The sequence below is a fragment of the Anas platyrhynchos genome, chromosome 1, assembly GCF_047663525.1.
Source record: "Anas platyrhynchos isolate ZD024472 breed Pekin duck chromosome 1, IASCAAS_PekinDuck_T2T, whole genome shotgun sequence".
NCBI classification, from domain to species: domain Eukaryota; kingdom Metazoa; phylum Chordata; class Aves; order Anseriformes; family Anatidae; genus Anas; species Anas platyrhynchos.
In genome coordinates this window covers 42,729,676-42,749,521 of record NC_092587.1, presented here as the reverse complement: position 1 = coordinate 42,749,521, position 19,846 = coordinate 42,729,676, and the positions used below count along the sequence as shown (strand labels likewise).

Below are 19,846 nucleotides of genomic sequence, written 5' to 3'. Positions count from 1 at the left end.
GCGCCCCCGGCTCCTGCCCCCCCCCCTTCCTCCCCATGTACACGTTCCCCAGGCACGGGCTCGTCTTCGTTAAAAACAAACCAGTAACAAGAATTGGGGTTTATTTGGGAGAAACCAGGCGCGCCCCGCTCCAGCTGCCCCTGCTCGAGGCGCTGAAGGCCGTCTCCCCGTCCCTGAAGGCAGCGCGGCTCAGCCCGTGCCCCAGCACCATGCCGTCAGTGGGCCCGCTGCTGCTTGGGGGCCCCAAAGTGGGGCTCGGTGGGGAGCCCCAAACCCCAATGTCCCCGCCAGGCACCCCCAGCGGGGCTGGGAGCCGGCCTCCCAACTGTGGGGCTGCAGCTGGAACGCCGGCCGTATGGGAAAACGGCCCCCCAGGACACGGGGTCAGGCAGAGGTAGCGACCGGGGATAACCGGGGCCAACAAAACACAATAAAACACCCCAAAACTCACAAGCAGCAGCACCGCGGGCTCCCCGGCCCACCCGCGGGCGGAGGCGGCACGGCCCCACGGGTGGGAGCAGCCCTGCGGGCACAGGACCCGGCCCTCACCCCGCAGCCGGCCCCGTGGAGGTGCAGCCCGGTGCTTACAGCTCCGACTGCGAGCGTGAGATGCGCGGGCCCTTGCGGATCTCCTTGCGCTTCTCCTCCTTCCTCCGCCGCTTCTCCTCCTCGCGCAGCGCCTTCTGGAAGGTGTCAGCGCTGGGGAAGAACTGGGGGGGACAGCACGGTCAGCCGGGGGGCTGCTAACGAACCCACCGCCCCTACACCGGGACAATTTGGCTCCAGGGATGCAAACTCAGCACGGACGCGGAGAGTGTTTTGCCTGCTCGGTAAAGGAAGGGATGCGGACAGGCTATGGCATTGTAAAAAGTACTAAAAACTCATCATTTTGTCGCAGAGTGGAGTTGGAGCTTGGCATCCCCCAACGCATCCCCCCATGGAGCACAGCCCACCAAAATCCCACTGGAGTTGCCACCAGCCATGAGGGGACGAGGGGGACCCACGCAGCTCGGCTGCCTTACCTCAGAGTGGTCGGCTTTGAAGGGATTGCGGTAATCGGGGGACTTCTCGCTGATGCCCAGCTCCTGAGCCATCTGCGGGGCAAAGCACAGACCGCTGCCGCCAGCTCCTGCCCCGCTCCCCTCTGCTCTGCCCTTAACCCCAGCCCAAGACGTGGGACCCCCTCAGACACGGGGTGTGCTCAGCAGCCCCCCAGCAGCTCCTCTTTCCCTCTTTTTTTTTTCCTCCCTTTCTCCCCACACCCCCCCAGGCAGTGGGGAGGGGACGTGCCAGTGGTGGGGGGTTCAGGGCCGTACCAGCCCCAGGAGCTGGGAGTGGGGCCCCCGCTCGAAGACGCCCGTCAGGTTGCAGAAGCCGATGCCCCAGCGGATGAGGTTGTTCCAGTTGGAGTTGCGGTCGAAGTAGTGGTGCACGATCTTGGGGAAGCGCAGGACGACGTCCCCGAAGAAGGCCGTGTTCTCCACCACGTGGGAGTAGGCTGGGGACGAGAGGCACCGGCCCCGTCAGCAGCCCATCCTGCACATCGCCACACCCCAAAACACCAAAAAGCCAGGCCCAGCCCCGGGCATTGCCAGCAGATGCCAGCCATGAGATGCTGAGGATGGAGACGGGGTAAGGGAGAGGTGATGCAGGCTGTGAGATCCTAGATCCGTGCGGTGTCAGCCAGGAAACGGGATCGAGAGCAAGAGCTGTATGGGGGGCTTTGTGGGCTGCCCCACCTCCATGGTCCACCCACGCAGGACAGGGTCCTGAGCGCGTCTGTGGTGAGATGGGGAGGTTGGGGCTGAAGGGGTGGCACCCCCAGTGCAAATGGATCAGGGAGACAGCAACAGGGTCCCCGACAGAAATGGGGGGACCAGGGGATGCCCGGTGTCTGCACAGGGGGATTTCATCCCTACCTACCATCCTTCAGCTTCTCGTCCTGAGGGAAAGGCCCGTCTGGGGGCACGTCCGCAGCTATGAGCACTGCCCGCGAGTCCTCCAGCACCTGCAAGAGCCCCCGGTCACTGCCCCATCGCACTCCTCCCTGCCCTGCCGTCCTCCCCCCAGCCCTTGAACCCCCGGGGCACCCCACTGCGTCCCCCTTTCTGCTCCCAGCCTGACTGTCTGCCCCCTGCTGTCACCTCACACCCTGCCCGCCCCCCCCATCGCCACCACAGGCAGCACAAACGCGTCCCCTGCCCCACGCTCACTTTGAAGAGTCCCTTGAGCATGATGTCGATGATTTTGTACTGCTGGTTCACGTCGTTGAGCTCGATCAGGTTCTTCAGGGCGTTCATCTGGTCCTTGCGCTTCACCTCGAACAGCTTCTTGTCTGCAGCGCAGTCAAGGGCCCCACGCTGCCAGCGCCACAGCGCTCCCGCTCCTCAGGGCACACGGCGCCAGCCTGGCCCCACTGCATCTCCCCACCCAGAGACCGAGCCCTCAGAGCTCTTTTAGCACTGATCACAGCCTGAAGACCCTTCCCTCCTCTCCCCTCCGTCCCCACCTTCCCCTTTGTGCTGTCCCTGACCCTCCTCACGTGTGCGAGCGCTCTCCGGCCCCGCCAGACACGAGCAGGATGGAGGCGAGGGCCTGAGGGGAAGGATACAGATTTCCAAGCCGGAGTCCACCCGCTGCTTCTCCAGCTCTGCCCGGCTGCCCCCGGGCAGCACCAGCACCAGCAGAAAGGGGCAGAACACGAGGAGACCCATGTGGGACACCGCAGCCTGGAACCACACGGACAAACCCCGTGGTGAGACGAGCCCCAGGGACACCAACCCTGTCCCTTACCCACCCCACGGCCGGGGGCTCCCCCTCCCTGGCAGCCCCTTGTGCTTCTGCTCACCCCACACATGCCCCAGCCAAAACCTTGCCACAGAACTGAAATCAGCTGAATCCTCCCCAATTTAGGTAACCGTAACACCAGCTGGGGCCCCACCACGAGGTCGCGAGGAGACCCAGACAACTTTTACTTGCCCTGTGCCCTCACCAAGCTTCCCCTGGTGGCCCACACCCCACCCTAACCCCCCCCAGCCCCCTGCCCACCGCACCCCACTGTAACAGCAGGATCCAGCCCTGGGCCAGCCTGTGCTGGGGATGCAGTGACCCCATGCAGATGTCCCTCCTGGCTCCGACAGCTCTCCTCGTGTCCCCGCACCCCGCGAGGGACCAAGGGACGCGACGAGGCACGGACACCGCCGTGGTGCTGCTCCCCCGAGCCCCCCCCGTGCCTGGCTGCAGCCGGGAGCCCCCAGCCCCCCTCCCGTTCCCCGAATTTCGCCCCCTTTCCCTAACGGCGTGAGGGATGCGGGTTGGCAGCCCCCGTTAAGCCATTTCTAACCACTTCATGCATTCTCCTGCGGCAGCACCGCGGGGGGCAGCCGGGACACCTCGCCCCCTGCACCCCCGCTGCCACCGCCACGAGGGGGGCGACCCCATGGGGCTGCGAGCCCGGAGCAGGCCGAGCCGAGCCGTGCCCAGCCCCAGCCCGGCTTTCCCAGAGCCGCAGCCGCCGCCCCGCAGCCTCCCCCCTGCCCCTCGCCCCCCACCTGCGGGCCGTGCCGGTGCCCGGTGCCGGTGCCGGTGCCGCTCGCTCACGCCCGCCGCGCTGCCATGCCCGCTGCCGCCGCTTCCCCGCCCCGCCGTGTCACTTCCTGAGCTCCCGCCCCGCCCCGGGCACCCCGAGCCCCGGCATCGCCGCTCCGGGACCGCCGGGAGGCGGGGGGGGGTCCGGGGCCGGTCCCGCTCCGCCCGGCTGCGGGGCGAGCCGTGCCCGGAGCTGTTCGCAGCAGGCAGCTCGGGGGTCCTGACCGGCACCAGCAGCCCCACAGGCATCACAGAGAGGCTCCGTTTCAGAAACAGGGCTTTATGAACAATTTTCAACATTTTTTTTTTAAAGTGAGCTGCAAACGACTTCCTTCGTCCATCTTCTTCTCCACCAGCCGCTGGAGGAACGTGGGGTCTCGTGTCCCGTTCTTCCCCCGTCGCCCCATCGCGCGTACTCCTCGGGGTTCAGTCTCCGATGTGTGCCAGGGACACCGCCACACCTCCCAGACAGCTGTGGTGGACGGCATGAGTGGAAACCAAAGGGAAAGCCCGGCTGAAACTCCAGCAAGACACCGCAGCTCCCACATCTGGCACACTGCTGACGGGAGGTGTTCATCACCCAACCACCCCCCTCCCAGACCACGGAAACCCCACCAACACATGGGAAACGTTCATGTGGGTGAGCCCAAAGAACGTTTTTTCCTGATAAAGCTGACACCAAAGCTCGCTGTTGACCAGAGGATTTTGGCTTCCAATGCTCACGACTATCCCACTGAGGTGGCCACCACTGTGAGCACACCCAGACCACGCGGGCAATGTAACAGCAGCCGCCTTCCCTCACTGCCTTACAGAGCAGCCACACAGCAGGGAGGAACTTATCGGGGCTGGGGTAGCCTTCACCAGGAGAACCGGAGCTCTGGGACAGCCCTGTGCTCCCCACCACAGATCTGTGGCATGACGTGGGGGCTGAGCGTGAAGACAAGCCATTTCCCAGCAGTAACAGCCACCTCACCCTCCACACGCCCTGCCCACGGCTGATGACGGTGCCATCCCACCGACACGATGGAGGAAGTCCCCCACCCTGTAGGAAACCCTTGCTGGGGCCAGCTCCATGTCTGCTACCTGTCTGAGGCAATGCAGCATGATAAAAACAGGAAGGCAAAAGCGGACGTTTTCAGAAATAAACAAATGCCGAATTTGGCACGTCCGTCAGGCCCTCCCTTTCTCCAAAAGTAACCTGGGAGTGACCCCTCCCTCCTGTCCACGGAGAAAAGGAGGAGTCAGTGCTCAGCAGGGGACTCTGCTGCTAAGGCCAAGCAGAAAGACACGGGGTAACTCCACCGGGCAGCTTCTGGACACTTGCTGTACTTTGAAAGTGCACGAGTTATCTGTGGGTTGCCGTGACTCTACAGGCATATCGGTGTGAGTTAGCACACGGAGGTTAAGTGGCTGCTCATCCTCCAGGGAAATCAACACAGGAATTGCTGCTGCTTTGAAGTCACGGCTGCCCCGGCCTGCTCCCCTTTCACTGTGTCACCTCTGCCTTACAGATGAATGCAATCCCTGTGCAGAGACCTGTCTTTCATCCCAAATGACTCCTTGTTTCCTAAATGTCTTCTCAAATTTGGGGATGATGAGGTATTTCATCCCAAAATTAGCCAGCTGTAGCAGCCACCACCAGTTTTTGCACTCTTGTTTGCCTTTGGCTGAAAATCAGTCAGGAACAGCAGACTAAGTGACCTTTCTATCTCTATCACATCTACCACCCTCACATCTCCTATCAAAGGCTTTAGCTCAGCAAAAGGATACACGATGTCCTGATGTTTTGCACAGGTGCTCCTCTGTCCCGAAAGGTGCTCCAGCAAGGTCTGAATGGTCCCTGCCTCCACTGCCTCCATCTGACAGTGACTGCTCTGAACCTGTGCAGTCGGAAGCAGGAATGATTTCCAGACCAACAGCAAATTATTGTCCTTGTTCTTTCATCCTTCCCTCCCTCCCTCCCTCTCTCCCGAGCAACCTTCAGACTTCAAACTTTGATCAAGTGGCCCACGACAATGCTGATGACACAGTTTAGGCAGCTGCTGGCATCGCTCACTTCCCCATCTCACTACTCATCTCTCAAGGCAGCAGGCCAAGCTAGCAGCTGCAGGATTCCTCATCATCTTACTATCACCTCCTCAAAGGAAGCTTATGGCTCCCCATCAAAGGCTGAAGCAATCCCTTAGGGAACTCCCTTCTCATTTTCCTAAGCAGTCAGTGCTTTCTTACCTGACGAAGGAAGAGGTGAAGTGCCCGTGATGTGGCCTCCGGCAGCTCTGGCAAGTTGGCTTCTGCTGCTTCTCGAAGAATCAGGCTAATTTCTTTTTGAGAAATAACATTGCTGCTCTGGTACCTCACAAACTTGAACAAAGGGAATGAGAGAGGCATTAGTGAGCAACCCATAGGCTCCAACAATGACACATCACCTAGGAAGACCTCTTCCATGCAAAGGGATGTTGCAGCACCCTAACCACAGGCCTGATTTTTATACCACTTCTGACGGAACCAGTGCAAATATCCACGTTGGTGGTGGTCTAGCTAGACTTAGTTTAGGTCAAGAAGAGATTGAAATAATCCAGGTAACCTTTTAAAAGTGAAATAAGAATAACGAAGATTCAGAAACCCATCACGTATTTGGGGGTGGAAGGTTCACATTAATAACCCCTTGCTCTCATCTACTGCCATGAGGACTTCAGTATCCTCAGTGTTTCTGCTGGGTCGGATCACACTTTCTCTCTTGCTCATAGGCCCCACATGCAGCAGGGTCACAGACTGTGGTAATTCCCTGACCTGAAAATTCGGGTCTGTAAGGACAAAGACTGGGAGAGAAGCTGTGATGCCAAGCAGAGCTCTGCTCTCCAACGAGCCACAGCATGCTCCCAGCCTGCCAACAGCAGCCGCACGTTCTCTGTAGGCTTCCCCTCTCCTTCCCCAGGGGCTCTAGGTGATCTAAACCAACGCTACAAAAACACCAGAAGAACAGGATGCGCTCAGTTAGAGCAGTCGGTTTCTGCACAGCGTGGAAGGGAAGTTCACTTGAAAGTACAATTATTACAGGACACAAATATAGTGACGGACAAAACCACAGTAGTATCCGAGACCGTGTATATACAGGAGGCAAGCTGCAGTAAACAACCCAGATGCACTGTACCAACATAGAGGAACAAAACAGAGCACAGCCCACCCCTCCCCTGCTCACCAAAGTCACGAGTCTGAGAATTTCTGGCTGCAGAACGGATTTCTGGCCCCCGTTGAGCAGTGTCAAGAGTAGGAATCGGTGCCAGGGCTGTGAAGCAACGTGTAGTGCTGGGAGAGAAGGAGAAGCCACAGACTGCTTTAAAAAATCTGCCAAGTGACAGGCTGGGCCTGCAAAAGGAGTCTTCCAGTTCTGAACCCATGTTTTCTCTTCTAGACCCCAAGCTGTGAAACACCAAGGGGGCATTTTGCTCTGTTCTTACTTGCTTTTAAATCTGTCACTCTTTGGGCAAGAGTTTAGTCATGAGGACAAAAGCTTAATAGTTTTTTTTAAACAGAAAATACATTTTGTCCAACGTTGTGCTTGTGCGGGATGAGAAACCTTCTCCTGGGGTGCATGCCATAAAATACTGAGGGGATATCTTTAGCCCAAGGTTTTAAAAATATACCCTCTGGTTTCAATATGAGGACAAGTTTCCTGACCACAGGTTTTATTTAGCTGCCGAATACTCTTCAGGGAATGAAGAAAGCCCTATAACATAAGCTGCACGAACTGAGCCTGGGTCTGCATCAGAGAGCGTACTACAGGGACCAGCTAGGCTGATGGCAGCAGTGCAAACAACCAGCAGAGAAAATGTTCTTAATTAAAAGCATGTAAGATAAGCAGAGGTAAGGCTCAAGGTCACTGGCTGTGACAGCGTGAAATCTCTCACTAAAGTTAACTTGTACTACCGTGTTTTTACTGCTGTTTGAGAACTGGGGATAGACAACTACAACAGGTCAGCAATAAAACCTGTTACAGCTTGGCCACCAGGTTTGAACCCTTTCAGAAAGGTCCCTTTTCCACTGGCACCTGCATAACCTCCCTATTGCCTCTACAACAATCTTTTCTGTAGTAAAGCAACACCAAAAAAAATCACATAAAGTGTTTGGAAAGGTGGGGGAGGGGATGGGATCTTTTCCCTGGAGGAAATGAGAAAGTACCAGTGCTGTGCACTGAGTGTGCTCTGCACATCTGCAAGAATCTCTGGACCAAGAGAGGGTTTTAGAAAGCCTCAAAGGAGGAAACTTCTACAGGCAGAGACCAGGCCACAGCCTTTGCAATGTTCTTGCTTCTTTCAGCCAAGCATACTAAAAACCCTCATTCCACCTGGGAGACTTGTTAGCACTGCTGTGAGCTTCTGCACCACTGCAAGAATTTGGACAGCCAAAGTGAAGGGTTCAGCTGCTACTGAAACATTTTGTTACCATAATCCCAGATCAGTGGAAGGTCCCCATAACACGCCTTTTAACAGACTCCCTTCAGCTACTGGCTGTCATTCATTGGCAGTATTACATTTTTATTCAACAGCTTCCCCTCTCCCAACAATGTCCCTTTTGTCTGGTGTTCATTCACTCCGTTCCCTTCTCGCTCAGTGTTTACGTGACTGATTTGAACAGGTCAGGGTACAGAAAACTAATTTTCTGTTCTAAGATCAGAGACAACATCTCTACTTTGTAGGCTGACAATGAGCAGAAGGGTCTACACTTCCCCTGACTGTACGATGCTGTCATAATTTGTTATACAGCTAGCGTGGTATACATTCAGTCTGACACAGACTCCTGAAAGCAAGGTCTGCATTTGCCCCTGGAAATCTAGAATTTCCAGCTTCCATTTCCTATGGCTGTTTACTACCCTCTTCTCCCTTCCTATCCCTAAGGGCCAAATGTCTCTGTGTGGAAGACAAATCATATTCATAGCTTTCCTCCCTCCCTTCCTACCCCTTCTATCTTTATGATCCAAAGGTTTGCTAAATTGGGGTGGAATTGACAGACTATTCCTATATTACATCGGTCCCTAAATCCTTCATTTTTACCACATTAGGGTGTGGGGTGGTTGTGACCTTTTTTTCTTTTGGAAAACATCTTGGTGCTCAAGGACAAAGTGAAGGCTCACTCCTAAAGGGGAGCAAAGCACTGTGATTTCATCCCACAAAGCACGTAACATTACCCTTGAGCATACAAATAATTTTTCTTATTGGGCATAAGCTCATTAAACATCTGCTCCAGGGCATTATTGGATGGAGATCAAAGAGCCCAAAATCACTGCAGGAGGGAAACCCAGGAGAAGGAAGGGCAGGAAGACTTTACCAACATCCTGGTTCTTCACATACAGGTATTCCAGTAAGGTTTCCAGGCAGGCAACCACAGCTTGAGAAAGCAGCAAGTCTTTCTGGAATCCCAAGGATGGGGGGGGGGAAGGAGAGGAGGAACAACAAAGAAGAAAATACAAACAGTCAAAAGCTATTGCAAGAGGAAAATTCATGAAGTGGCAGGCTCTGAAGAACATGCAGCACTGGAAAATAACAGCTTTCATCTCCTTCACAGGATGCAACGCACTGAAAATTAGCTGTCATGTCAAGGAGCCAGACAAAGGCAGAAGTACTTATTCAGAGATGAAAAAAATTAAGTAACAATCTCCAAAGAATAAAGGCAGGAGCGCAACATTGCTCAAGGGTGTTAAATGTAAACCGATGTACTGTCCCCTGGAGCCCAACATCACTTGTGTGAGGAAATGCAAACTAAGGTACTTTACCCCCAAAGCACCTCGCCAGCTCTGTACGAATGGGGCTGGGATTTGATACATTTTTCCCACCTCACAGTCCCAAAGACTGCAGGGTCCCTGCAGAGCAGGAGATAGGGTACAGAGACTGTCATCAGCACATATAGTTTAAGCTGTCTAGTTCAGCAGCAGGAAGCACCACGTAGCTTGATTTACCTTCTTTCGCACTGCACCATGCCGCACAAACTGCAGCAAGAGCATTTTCCCTCCTCCTCATCACAGGTCTGTAAGGGGTGGAAAATGCAGGCAGAAGCAAAGAAAAGGCAGACCTATTTCCTTCTGCACCAGGGTGATTTCTCTTCAGGTTAGTTTATGGGCGTTGTCCCAAAGCTGGTGTTTTATATACCTGCAGGTAGACATGCACCAAAAGGTTCTGCAGGCTGACGAGCAGCGAGAAGACCTGCTGCATGGCAAGGGGGTGCAGGGCAGCATCCTCCAGCAGTGATGGCTGCGGTTGTGTAGCACCCCGGGCTGTGTTCTGGATGATAATCACCACCAGGGAGGAGAAGAAGTTCTGTCGCAGGACAGCTCTCAGGAACTGCATGATGCTCACTAGACAGGGAGCCTCTCGTTAGTATCGGTGTTTTTCTCTCCCCTGCCCTGCGTGCTGGTGCCTGTGCAAACAAAATGCACTCCCAAAGCTTCCAAGTTACCAGCAGCACCTGTACCGCCCCATCCCATAGTCACCACTTCTCCCTTGCTGCCCATAACATGGTATTAGCCACTGCTTCCACTCAAATCCCCACAAAATACCTAACAGCAGGACTGGCTTCTTCTTCCTGAAGATGATTGCATTCAGGGCTTCTGTTAGGTCTAGAGTGAGTGTCTGGTGAACCTAGAGGTGAATGAAATACAAGAAAAAATGGTTTGACCAGGTAAAAAGCTTCCTTTTGTATTTTCAGTCCTTAGACATTACTCCATGGTAACCATTGAAAAAGGGGAACAGCAACAGGGTTTCAGGAGTCTGATCCAGAAAGGAAAGTCATATCATTGTGACATCCAAACTGCCTTTCTGAAGAGAGGAACGTTCAATAGGAACACTAGGAGGACCTTCTGTAACAGGGTGGCACTGGCTGCATGTCTAAGTACTGGCAAGCCAAAGGCTTCAGTAGCCTTCCACCCATGACCCGTATTTATCCAATGGCTTCTGCTAAAGCCACCAGCAGGAACGCTAACAGCTGTGACACAAGGCTGGGAGGGCCAGTCAAGCCCTCATTATTAACACCCACCTGAGCTGAATGTGGGTGATTCACGTTTTCCAGAGCCATTGTTGCCCTGTATAAAACTGCAAGCTCAGGAAGACAGCCTGGCATCACCCCACAGTCACAGAGGCCAAAGGCTCCCTGCTAGGGCCTCCAGGATGCTTTGTGCAGCTTTACCAATACTGAGCAGCAGAAAATAGCAGAAGTAACACTTCCTCCTATCCTCTCTCCTGCCCGTCAGCCAAAGATTGGAAATACTGCAGCTTAGAAATGCTGGAGATTAGGACTGAAGCATCCTTCAACCATTTCCATTTTCCATCTATATCTGCAGTTTCTTTCCACATCTCTGGTGCAAGAAGGATTTTGGATTGCACAGCGTAGCACATCAAGCCAGTAAGGTACTGATGAGGCCAAATAACAGGTTTATAAGCCACTAAATGATTACACTTCAAGGATCCATATGAGCTGAGAGAATGGCTTCCAAAGATGAAACTTGACATCAGCCACTTGAAGCAAGTCCCTTTTGGGACTAGCGCAACACTGACCACTCAGACACAGCCCTGAGTTGAAAACTAAGAAGAAAAGTTGTGCACAGCAGTTAACAGAGCAGGGGCAGGCAGGTTTTCCCATGCATTCACACAGCTGACAGCCCATGCAAGTCCAATGCTGCAAGACTTAACCAGAGGCAGCACATCGATGAAGTAACAGGTACAGACTTGTTCTGGTTTGGTCACTTGGAAGAAATCTTCCCTCAGTATAGAAAACCAATTTTTGCCTATCTGTGCAGGTGCACACGTGTGCTTGAAGTGGCTTTATCATCCACAGGTAGGTGCACCAAAGAACATACTCTGCTGGGCATAACTGCAGAAGCAGAGCTCAGAACTCATGACATGCTGTTTACCTCCATGTTAAGAGAGGGGAGACAGGTTAGTAGTTACTCCAAAAGGCAACGTTTTCCCTTGTGTTGGCTTTAGGAAGTGCTCCATTCCCTCTAACCTGTCATTCTAATAGCAGCTGCCAGCTCCAGCTCAGCTCTGTCGTTGGACTGCAAAGCATCAAATACAATGACAGCTGCCCACATCCATATAAGCTTGCTAGTATTAAGCATTTATTTGCCAGTAATAGGTTTGGATAGTGACTGTTCTACTATTGATTGTTTTAGTACCAAATAAGCAGTTTATAACATGGGAGCTGTGCATCACACCCCCAGGTTTCCCTGAAGAAAAGCTATAAGGTTTATTTTGTGCTGTCTGGAAGAGTAAAGTGATTTGGACCAGGAGACTTGGGTATGCATTTTTCCCCTCAAGATTTCTGCCCATCTATAACTCTGAAATGATTTGTGTCTCATCCTCCAGCAACATGCTAGCTTCCAGTCCTGCTGGAGAGGTGCAGAAAGGAATAATGTGTAACAGCAAAGCAGCCAAGACAAACAGATTCCAGGCCAAAGCAAACCACTTTCCCTGCTAATTAAGTATTTGTGTTTTTTTTTTTTTTTTTTTAAGGTTTAGCCAGTTCCTGGATCTGAACGCTAGAATGGATCTAACCTCAGCGTTGTAACGATGCTGATAAATTAGGAGGGAAGCAGCCAAGAGCCATCCGGAGCACAGCAAGGCATCCTCGGGCGACAGGTAGGCAGGTTCAGAGGGAAAGGACCTCGTCCAGGTGCACTCCAACACCTTCTGGAGGAGCTCTAGCAAGGACACGTTGGAGAGCAGCACAGCCACTGCTGTGTAGGAGAGACATCATCAGAGAGGTTGGTGGGATGGCACAGGTTAAGCCAGCCTGACAAGCAGAAGAGAAGTGCAGAGCACACCCCTGCTGCGGGGAGGCAGCCTCAGCTGCCACGGCTCATCAACCTAAGGCTGTCCTGCTACACCCGTATTCATCTCTCGCAGCATGAGCGACCGCTTGGCCAGCTAATAAAATGACCAGCCTTCAGCTGACACAGCTAGGAGGTTGGTTATAGCTGTCTCTATTATTGTTTAATTTTTTGAACCACGGCAATACCAGGATACATCAGCCAGGCACCGAAGCCCCACCGCTGAGTTTTCTGAATAAGAAAAATACGGCGGTTCTGTCTCCCAGCAGCCGATTCCTGAATTATCAGAAGGCAGCAAAAACAAAACAAAGCCCTCGCCCTGAAAATAAATAAATAAATGGTCCCAAACACAAAGTGTTGTTTGTTAACTGCGATGCTAAAGTGGAAAAATCCACCTCACCTGCTGAGGCAGTTAGTATACAGTCTCTCATGCCCAAGCTACAGCCTCGCAGAGATTAACTTGGCAATCAATACAGTCTTGCCTCACCTCTCTGTTGACTACAAGGTGTTGTCTGATGAAGGCTCCAGTACAGAAAATTCAAGGATGGCTGCAGGAGGTCGGTGTCTCTCGGCCTGCATTTCCCGCAGAGGTTGCTGACTGGAAACAAAAGAACATGTGTAACACGGGCACCAACACGACGCAGCACCTCAGCACAAGAAAGGAGCCAGCCAGTGGGGAGGGAATTCATACAAGAGCAACACAACCTGAAACAAAACTAAACAGAGCAGGGTGCAGACAAAGCAGGGTGTCTGCTTCAGACCAAGACGATGCAGTGGAGGGTGATAATGGGGAGGGGAGAAAATAACAATGAAAGACAACAAAAAGGAGTATATTAAAAGGCTTATACATTGGGCAGTAATGAATCCAAGTGCTACAGACTCTTAGATATGTTACCTGTTTCCACAGAACCAGTTTGATCCTAATACTGGGTGGACCATAAGCAGCCATGTGCCCATTTCACATGGAGACAGACAGCCCGAGCAAGGGATGGCAGGGAGAGCTCTGCTCCTCCACGCTCACAGCCACTGCTCACACAAGTAATGAATGCGCCACGCTCGTTGTAGCACCAGGCATTTAGGAACAGTGTTTAGCAAGAGTCTGGGAGGGAAATTCAGGACTGCAGGGCTCAGCAGAACTGTCATAGGAGATCTTTTGAAGAGCTCACACTCTGAATAAGCAATTCTCAAAAAACACACATCGACGTGTCTCTCTACAACCTTCCATCTACAAGCTGGTTTGCAGGCTGCATCAGAGAAGAGTGCCCTCCCCTCACGAACATAGCCTGGGGAGGAAAGCAGGGAATGAAGGGGGTGCTGGGGCAGAGACAGAGTTGTGTTGGGGAAAAAAAAAAAAAAAAAAAAAGAGCAGAAAGCAAGAGAAAAGGGAGCTTGTGACTTCTGGGAGCAGCTAAGCTGTGCTCTGAAGTCACAGAGGCTAAGAAGGGCTGCTGTAAAGATGACATGCTTCTTCCACGCCCCCAGTTCCCTCCGCTAATGAGTGTCTGAGAAACGCTGCTTCTTTACAAGGGCAGCACAGACAGCCCTGCAACATGGAACATTTCAAATTGAAAGGGATAGTCCTTCAAAGTCTGCTGTACAAATCAATTTGACAGAGCAGAAAGAGATGAGAGGAAAGAGATGAGAGGACGGATCAGCTGAGTACCCCTCTAGTATCTATTCTTCATTCTTGGCCTGCCTTAATCTCCAGTTGCCAAGTAAGAAGGGAGAAGTCATCAGCTAAGGATCAGCAGATGAGCAGGCCAGAGCATGTGCAGTAAACAAACATACCCCTCTCCTCTGTGTCTCTGGGGAGGAGTGGGCAAGTCCTGCAGCTGGTTGGGACCAATACAGTCTGGATTCATGCTGCAAGGAAAGTCTGGGTTCCCTGGGCTGCTGGTCCCTGCCGGCTGGTTCACAGGACACTACTGGGGGCTGAACCCCTCAGTCCTGTGTTAGCAAGTGAGGGCAGGGAAGGGGGATTCAGGAAGCACATCAGCAATGCCATCATATGCTAAGCCAGAAACACTCATGGACTCTGACATCATGTCATGGCCATGAGAACGCTTTGGCCACCTTGTGGGGTTTTCAAACAACAAATATGCTGCAAAAGCAAGAGGCAGAAAAAGTGCTTTATTGCCTAAACTGGTAGCCAGGGCTCTTTGCAACACTCTGGCTATGAACGTATCTTAAAACAATGGTAAGTGTGATGCAAGGCACAGCTTCTTTCAGAAGATGAAGAGCCAGCCCCTAATCATCTTACGGAACAACCAACCAAGGTCAAATCCTCCTGGGAGAAGAGGGATGCACAGACTCACCTTGGTGAAGCAGCTTGAAGTCTGTGCTGTCCAGCTCCCTCATGCCCTTGCTCCGCAGCTGCACCAGGAATAGCAGGCTCAGCAAAATGGGCAGGTTCCTGTTAGCTAAGAAGGGTACTGGCAGGTTAGCTTGTCAGTGAACTCTAAACTGTTCTACCTTGCAGAGTGCCAACAATTGCAGCTTAGGAATGAGGGTGAGTTAGAGGAGAAAGCATTCCCCCTTTCCACAGACACACAGCTATACCCTCCTGACCTCATTCTCATCTCTACAGCCCCTTTGGACCAGGCAGGTCTGTATGCAAGAAACCTCCTGGAGTTCTTTGCCCCAGACCTCGCAGAGAACTGCCCGTGTGCTAGGAATAAGTCTTGTTGCCAGGGTGCATCTGGTGTTTGGCTCTCTGGAGGACGCTGCCAATACCCTCACTAATGAGTTCAAGATGCAGTATGAAGTGGAGCTGTGAATATCAGATGCAGCAGAAGGGCTCTAATCTTGCAAAAACCCCCTCTAGCTCAGTGTCCTGTCTCCATCACAAGTGGTTTGGAGGAAGAGGTCTGATTCCTGCAGCAGGATATGGACAATCTGCCTCCCCCCAGACCTGGCACCCCTAGATTAGCAACAAAGGGACACCACAACTCCAGATGTGCACAATTCCAAACATGACAGATCTAGCATTGCCTTCTTTATCCATAATCTTGTCTATCTCATGCTCTATCACACTTCTGCCTTCAATGCCCCCTCTTCTCCAGCCTACCTGACTTTGCTGGAGGTAAGGGCACTAGCCAAGGACATCCTAGCACTGCTTCCCCCTTTCAGTTCAGCCTCATGGGCTGCTTTGCACAGCACCTTTGTGACTGGGTAACAGTCCCCACTCTACAGCCAGGGTCAGGAAGGAAAACAGAGATTTCCCCCAGTCACAACCCTGCTATATGTTTGTGATTTAACAGAATTATGAAATCTGTTAATATCAGAGATCCCGTGTGGGGATCTATGTCATGAATGATTCAAATGATGCCTGCTCCCAGCCTCTGTGCCCTGGGAGCCATCTGCACTCAGGCTCACCCAGCTGTCCAGCACAGAGAGAGGCAAAAGGGATACTTCATCCCAGACTACATAGCTTCAGCCATCTACCCTGCTAGTTGATTGTACAAAAAGAACCAAATCCAAGAGAGGAGCCACCTTGTAAGGAAGCTGAGCTACTCTCTACCAGTAGCTGCTGCAGAATCTGCAGGAACCGGCTCCGGAGGAGGTCACAGACAAGGGCATCCTCACTTCTTTCCAGGAATGTCCTTAGAGTCACCAACACCTTCTGAGCCACCTCCACGGGGCTTGAGCAGACCAGGTCCTGGGAGGGAAGCAACACACAGGTTACCATTCTGCCCTGATTAGGCAGAAGTCACTGCTATTTAATACCACTGTGCTCATCTGGAGTCATGGGAAACATCCGAATAAAGCATTGTTCAGACTAAGTACGTCCTGATTAAACGGAGCACTGATAAAGCAGACAGACACTCTTCTGATAGGCATCTCTGAATAATACCCTGTTAAAGAATGCAGTTGGCTATGTAACCCGCATCCAGCACACAGGGATGGGGGAAAGGTATGTTTAAGGTCAAGGCTTTACAAAAATGAGTGCACAAAGCCAGGGCCCTGTTTCCAAGAACGCGGAGCCTCTGGCACTGCCGCTGTCCTTGTTGTTTTGAAAAATCAGGCTGCATATTAACATGCTTACCTAAAATCAAGCTTTGAGTCAGTCCATAATTACTCATTTTCCAAAGTCTCAGGCTGGCAGCCTACTATCTGCAGTAGCAACATAACAGCTAAACTGTATGAAACGTACATAAACCAGACAAGCAATCACTCAGTCCCTGAAAATGGAAGAGTCACGTACAGAGCATCCAGCCCACAAGCCTTCCTCTGGAATACAGAGCTCCGTCTGGAGTCTCTGAGCTAAATCCCACAGCCAGTAGCCTAAATTTGGGCATACTTTGTTGCTAAGGTGTTTAACATTAAATTCACCTGCACAGCATGCATAGATGCAGCTCCATAAAGGCAAGGCATGAAATGGCCTGCAGTGCTGACATACTGTGATAGCCTCAACATAAATTACATCAGCGCTACCGTTCCTCTCTTCTCCCAGCAGTCCTGACTACTGCATTGCAAACAGCACAGCAGAAAGAGGTAAACAGGAAAAAAAAACTGATCTGAGCAATGTTACCAAGCCCACAGCCTGCCCGGAGCCTCTTCCAGCTCCCTTCCCCTGCCACATGGTAGTCATGCATCCAGGCCAGGATGATGGAGAGGAAAGGGCTTTGGGACCCTCTGCCTAAGGAAAGCAGTTAAGGTAAGAACAGGCTCTGTGCCAGAAAAAAAGAAAAGCAAACAAAAAACCTACACCTCTCCAGCTCTGAGCTTAATTCCTGCCTAATTCATGCGTAATCTCATGTCATTCAGCCTACCTCCATTCCCCAAGAGATCAGCTCAGATATGGAGCATGAAGACAAGTGGGCCAATGTGTGATCACTACCACATTCATTCCCAGGTAAACATACACAGCACCAAGCAGTGCTAACCAAGGCCCACAGCCTTCCCAGTCCTGCTACACGCATCACTGTGCTGACATTTTCCTTCCTACTCAGGAGCTCAAGGTCTGAGATGAAGCCACCAACCATCTGTTCCATCTAATCCAGGCATTTATTAAAAGCAGATAAGCAAATATATCATCCCTGGAAGGACATTAATTTTTGTTTCACTCCACCATACAGAGGCTTTTCCATTTTACTAGTGGATTCTCAGGCTGAGGTTGTTCACCTCGTAAGTTTTGTTTATATCTGACAGTATATTTATTTCAGGATATTGCACTGGTTTATTAGGCCATCTAAATTCAGATTGATTATGCCCTTCCCTAGCTGAGAGGTAAACTGTCAAAGCCTGTGATTTATTACGACTCACTTTAAAGAGTAGGACAGAGCTAAATTAATTTATTTCTGCAAGAGTAGGTGGCAGGACAGAAAAGGGGACAGTAGGAATGCTGTACCATTGAGAGGAGGAGTCACCGTTTCCCTTTTGTGCAGTGACAGACCTGCGACCTGTACACTTGCTTTAGGTTGTGGAGTGATAGCTCCAGCACTATTGCCAAAGGTAATAGGGCAGAGACATTTCTGGGGACACTTCTGAATTCGTTTGCACTCTGTCAACGCATTGATCACCTTTACTACTGCTCTGGCAATGGCATCAAACACTTGGATACTGGCACCTGCTCTGCAACGTCGCCCTGACTGTTCAAGAACTGTCCTCCTGGCAATCAGTTCCATAACCCAGGATATGAAAATGTACTTCATAGTGTATTAGATCACAACAAACACCTGCCAGTCTGAAATGCCTCACAGGTGCCCACTTGGCATCAAACCTGGCTTCTTCACTGTTTGCTGATATGGGTTTCTGTTCTCCATGATATGCAGAAACGTGTACAGAAACTACCAAGGTCCTACTGTAACAGGCTGCAGAAGAAACATCACAGCTGTTAGCTTTTCCCTTAAAGGTAAATATAATGTTCTTGTGTGGAAATACTAACAAGTATTTGCTTATCAGACTGGCTAAACAATCGTGCGACAAGTGGCCACCGATGGGGAAGGGTGACAGGGCAGGTGGGAGAGGGGGAAGTGAGAGAAGACCTCGAGCAGCCATCGGCACCCAAATTCTCTCACGATTGCATAGATCAACAGAGCTCATTACACCAGCTAATGGTAAAACACTAGTCATGTTACTGCAAGGCCTCTTTCTCCCCTACACTCATTAATTCTCCCTGTCCTAAGTTTTGTATTTTATCTTTTAAGAGCAATACAATGTGCTATTCACAGTCCTAAAAACTCAGAGTACTGCAAAGATATCTGGCAAGACTCTCCAGTTAAAAACAAAATAAAAAAAGCAAACAGAAACCCATGCCCTTGAGACCTGCTCTCTTCCTGCTTCTTTTTGAAAGCTCTCTGTTCCTCATATCCTTCTCATCTACTAGTAGTACACCGTTGCTCCCAAATTAGCAAAGCAGTTTCTTGAAAGGCTACCACAGAAGGCTCTAGACTATCCATCTGTGTATCGGGATAGAGAAAGGAAAAAGCCCGTGACTTTATTTCATTAAATACGTCAGCAGCACCCTTCAAGCTCCTTCCTAGCCAACTCCCAAAAGTTCCCTTTCCATCACAGTAGATGGATAACCAAAAGAGCTAACACATGTTCACAATCCCATTTTCCATATCAGGCTTGTCTGTGAGTTGGAGGCCCGTGTATGCAGACATGGGCCTCGGATCAGCACAAAGTGCTTTATTAACCAAAAAGTCCTAAGTGCTCCCCTAAAATTAAAGCCAGGATGACAGCCTGTCCTTGTGAAAGTCACATACCAGTAAAATGAGCAAAATGCTGGAATTGCTCTGCAGAATGGGAAGTAAAGGGTTAGCACTGTTCAGCTGATCAGACATGCCAAAACCAGCTCCTTCAGTCTTGGTTTGATTGCAGTCTTCCCAGGAAAACCAGAGCTGTAGAACCTGGTGTCCAAATCTCCCCATAAGTTCAGGGTAGCGCAGGAAGAATTCAAGCAGGAGAGGACAGTGAACGTAGACCAAGCCCAGATCTGGGAGATTATCCAGGATCCTCCTTATGGTACACAAGGACCTCTGTTAAGCATGTGGGAGGGAAAGGGAGAGGGGGGAGAGAGAGCAAAATAACCACTAGGTAGTGAATATCCAAAAGCTGAAGTGATGAGAGTTTATTGTTAAAAACAGTCACACAGCCCTTTTAGTAGACAATCAAATATATCAGTTAAACATCATTTTGTGAAGCCCATTTGCATCACAAAGGCTAAGAAACTTGTAGGCTTTATACAGTGCTCAAAGCTGCGCAGCAGCAAAGAGCCATATGGGAACACTAGAAAGGCTGCTGCAGAGGCTGTGGATGTGTTCAGGAGAGCCGAGCTATGAAATTTGTAATATTCTGTATGTGAATTTACAGCCTATCCAACACATTTACACTTCCCACACAGCCACGAGTTTATTCAATCAAATCCCTATCCCCTAGTGGCTTTTCACAGTTAACTTTCCAGAGTGTATATGCGTTGCACACTCTCCACTCATT

The 19,846-nt window shown here is 51.4% G+C and overlaps 2 protein-coding genes across 3 annotated transcripts in view; both read right to left on the bottom strand.

Annotated features, from left to right (window-relative positions):
• Positions 1-84: 84 nt before the first annotated feature.
• CCDC134 (coiled-coil domain containing 134) lies at positions 85-3,708 on the bottom strand. The gene is made up of 7 exons (XM_027453940.3): positions 3,552-3,708; positions 2,612-2,729; positions 2,214-2,335; positions 1,924-2,008; positions 1,317-1,498; positions 1,023-1,094; positions 85-710 (listed from the first exon to the last, which is right to left on the bottom strand). Exons 2-7 carry the CDS (start codon positions 2,712-2,714, stop codon positions 585-587), a joined length of 690 nt encoding a protein of 229 aa, XP_027309741.1. The 5' UTR covers positions 2,715-2,729; positions 3,552-3,708; the 3' UTR covers positions 85-584.
• Positions 3,709-3,852: 144 nt separating this feature from the next.
• The window catches only part of MEI1 (meiotic double-stranded break formation protein 1), a 35,261-nt gene continuing 19,267 nt past the window's right edge, over positions 3,853-19,846 (bottom strand). For both annotated transcript variants that reach the window (XM_072035399.1, XM_072035402.1), the window contains 12 exons: positions 19,117-19,389; positions 15,899-16,064; positions 14,722-14,826; positions 12,894-13,004; positions 12,132-12,313; positions 10,139-10,220; positions 9,732-9,937; positions 8,914-8,995; positions 6,788-6,894; positions 5,818-5,949; positions 5,359-5,468; positions 3,853-4,060 (listed from right to left, as the gene is read on the bottom strand). In XM_072035399.1, coding sequence (XP_071891500.1) covers positions 4,015-4,060; positions 5,359-5,468; positions 5,818-5,949; positions 6,788-6,894; positions 8,914-8,995; positions 9,732-9,937; positions 10,139-10,220; positions 12,132-12,313; positions 12,894-13,004; positions 14,722-14,826; positions 15,899-16,064; positions 19,117-19,389 — 1,602 coding nt within the window. In that variant the 3' untranslated portion in view covers positions 3,853-4,014. The remainder of the gene's footprint in view (positions 4,061-5,358; positions 5,469-5,817; positions 5,950-6,787; positions 6,895-8,913; positions 8,996-9,731; positions 9,938-10,138; positions 10,221-12,131; positions 12,314-12,893; positions 13,005-14,721; positions 14,827-15,898; positions 16,065-19,116; positions 19,390-19,846) is intronic.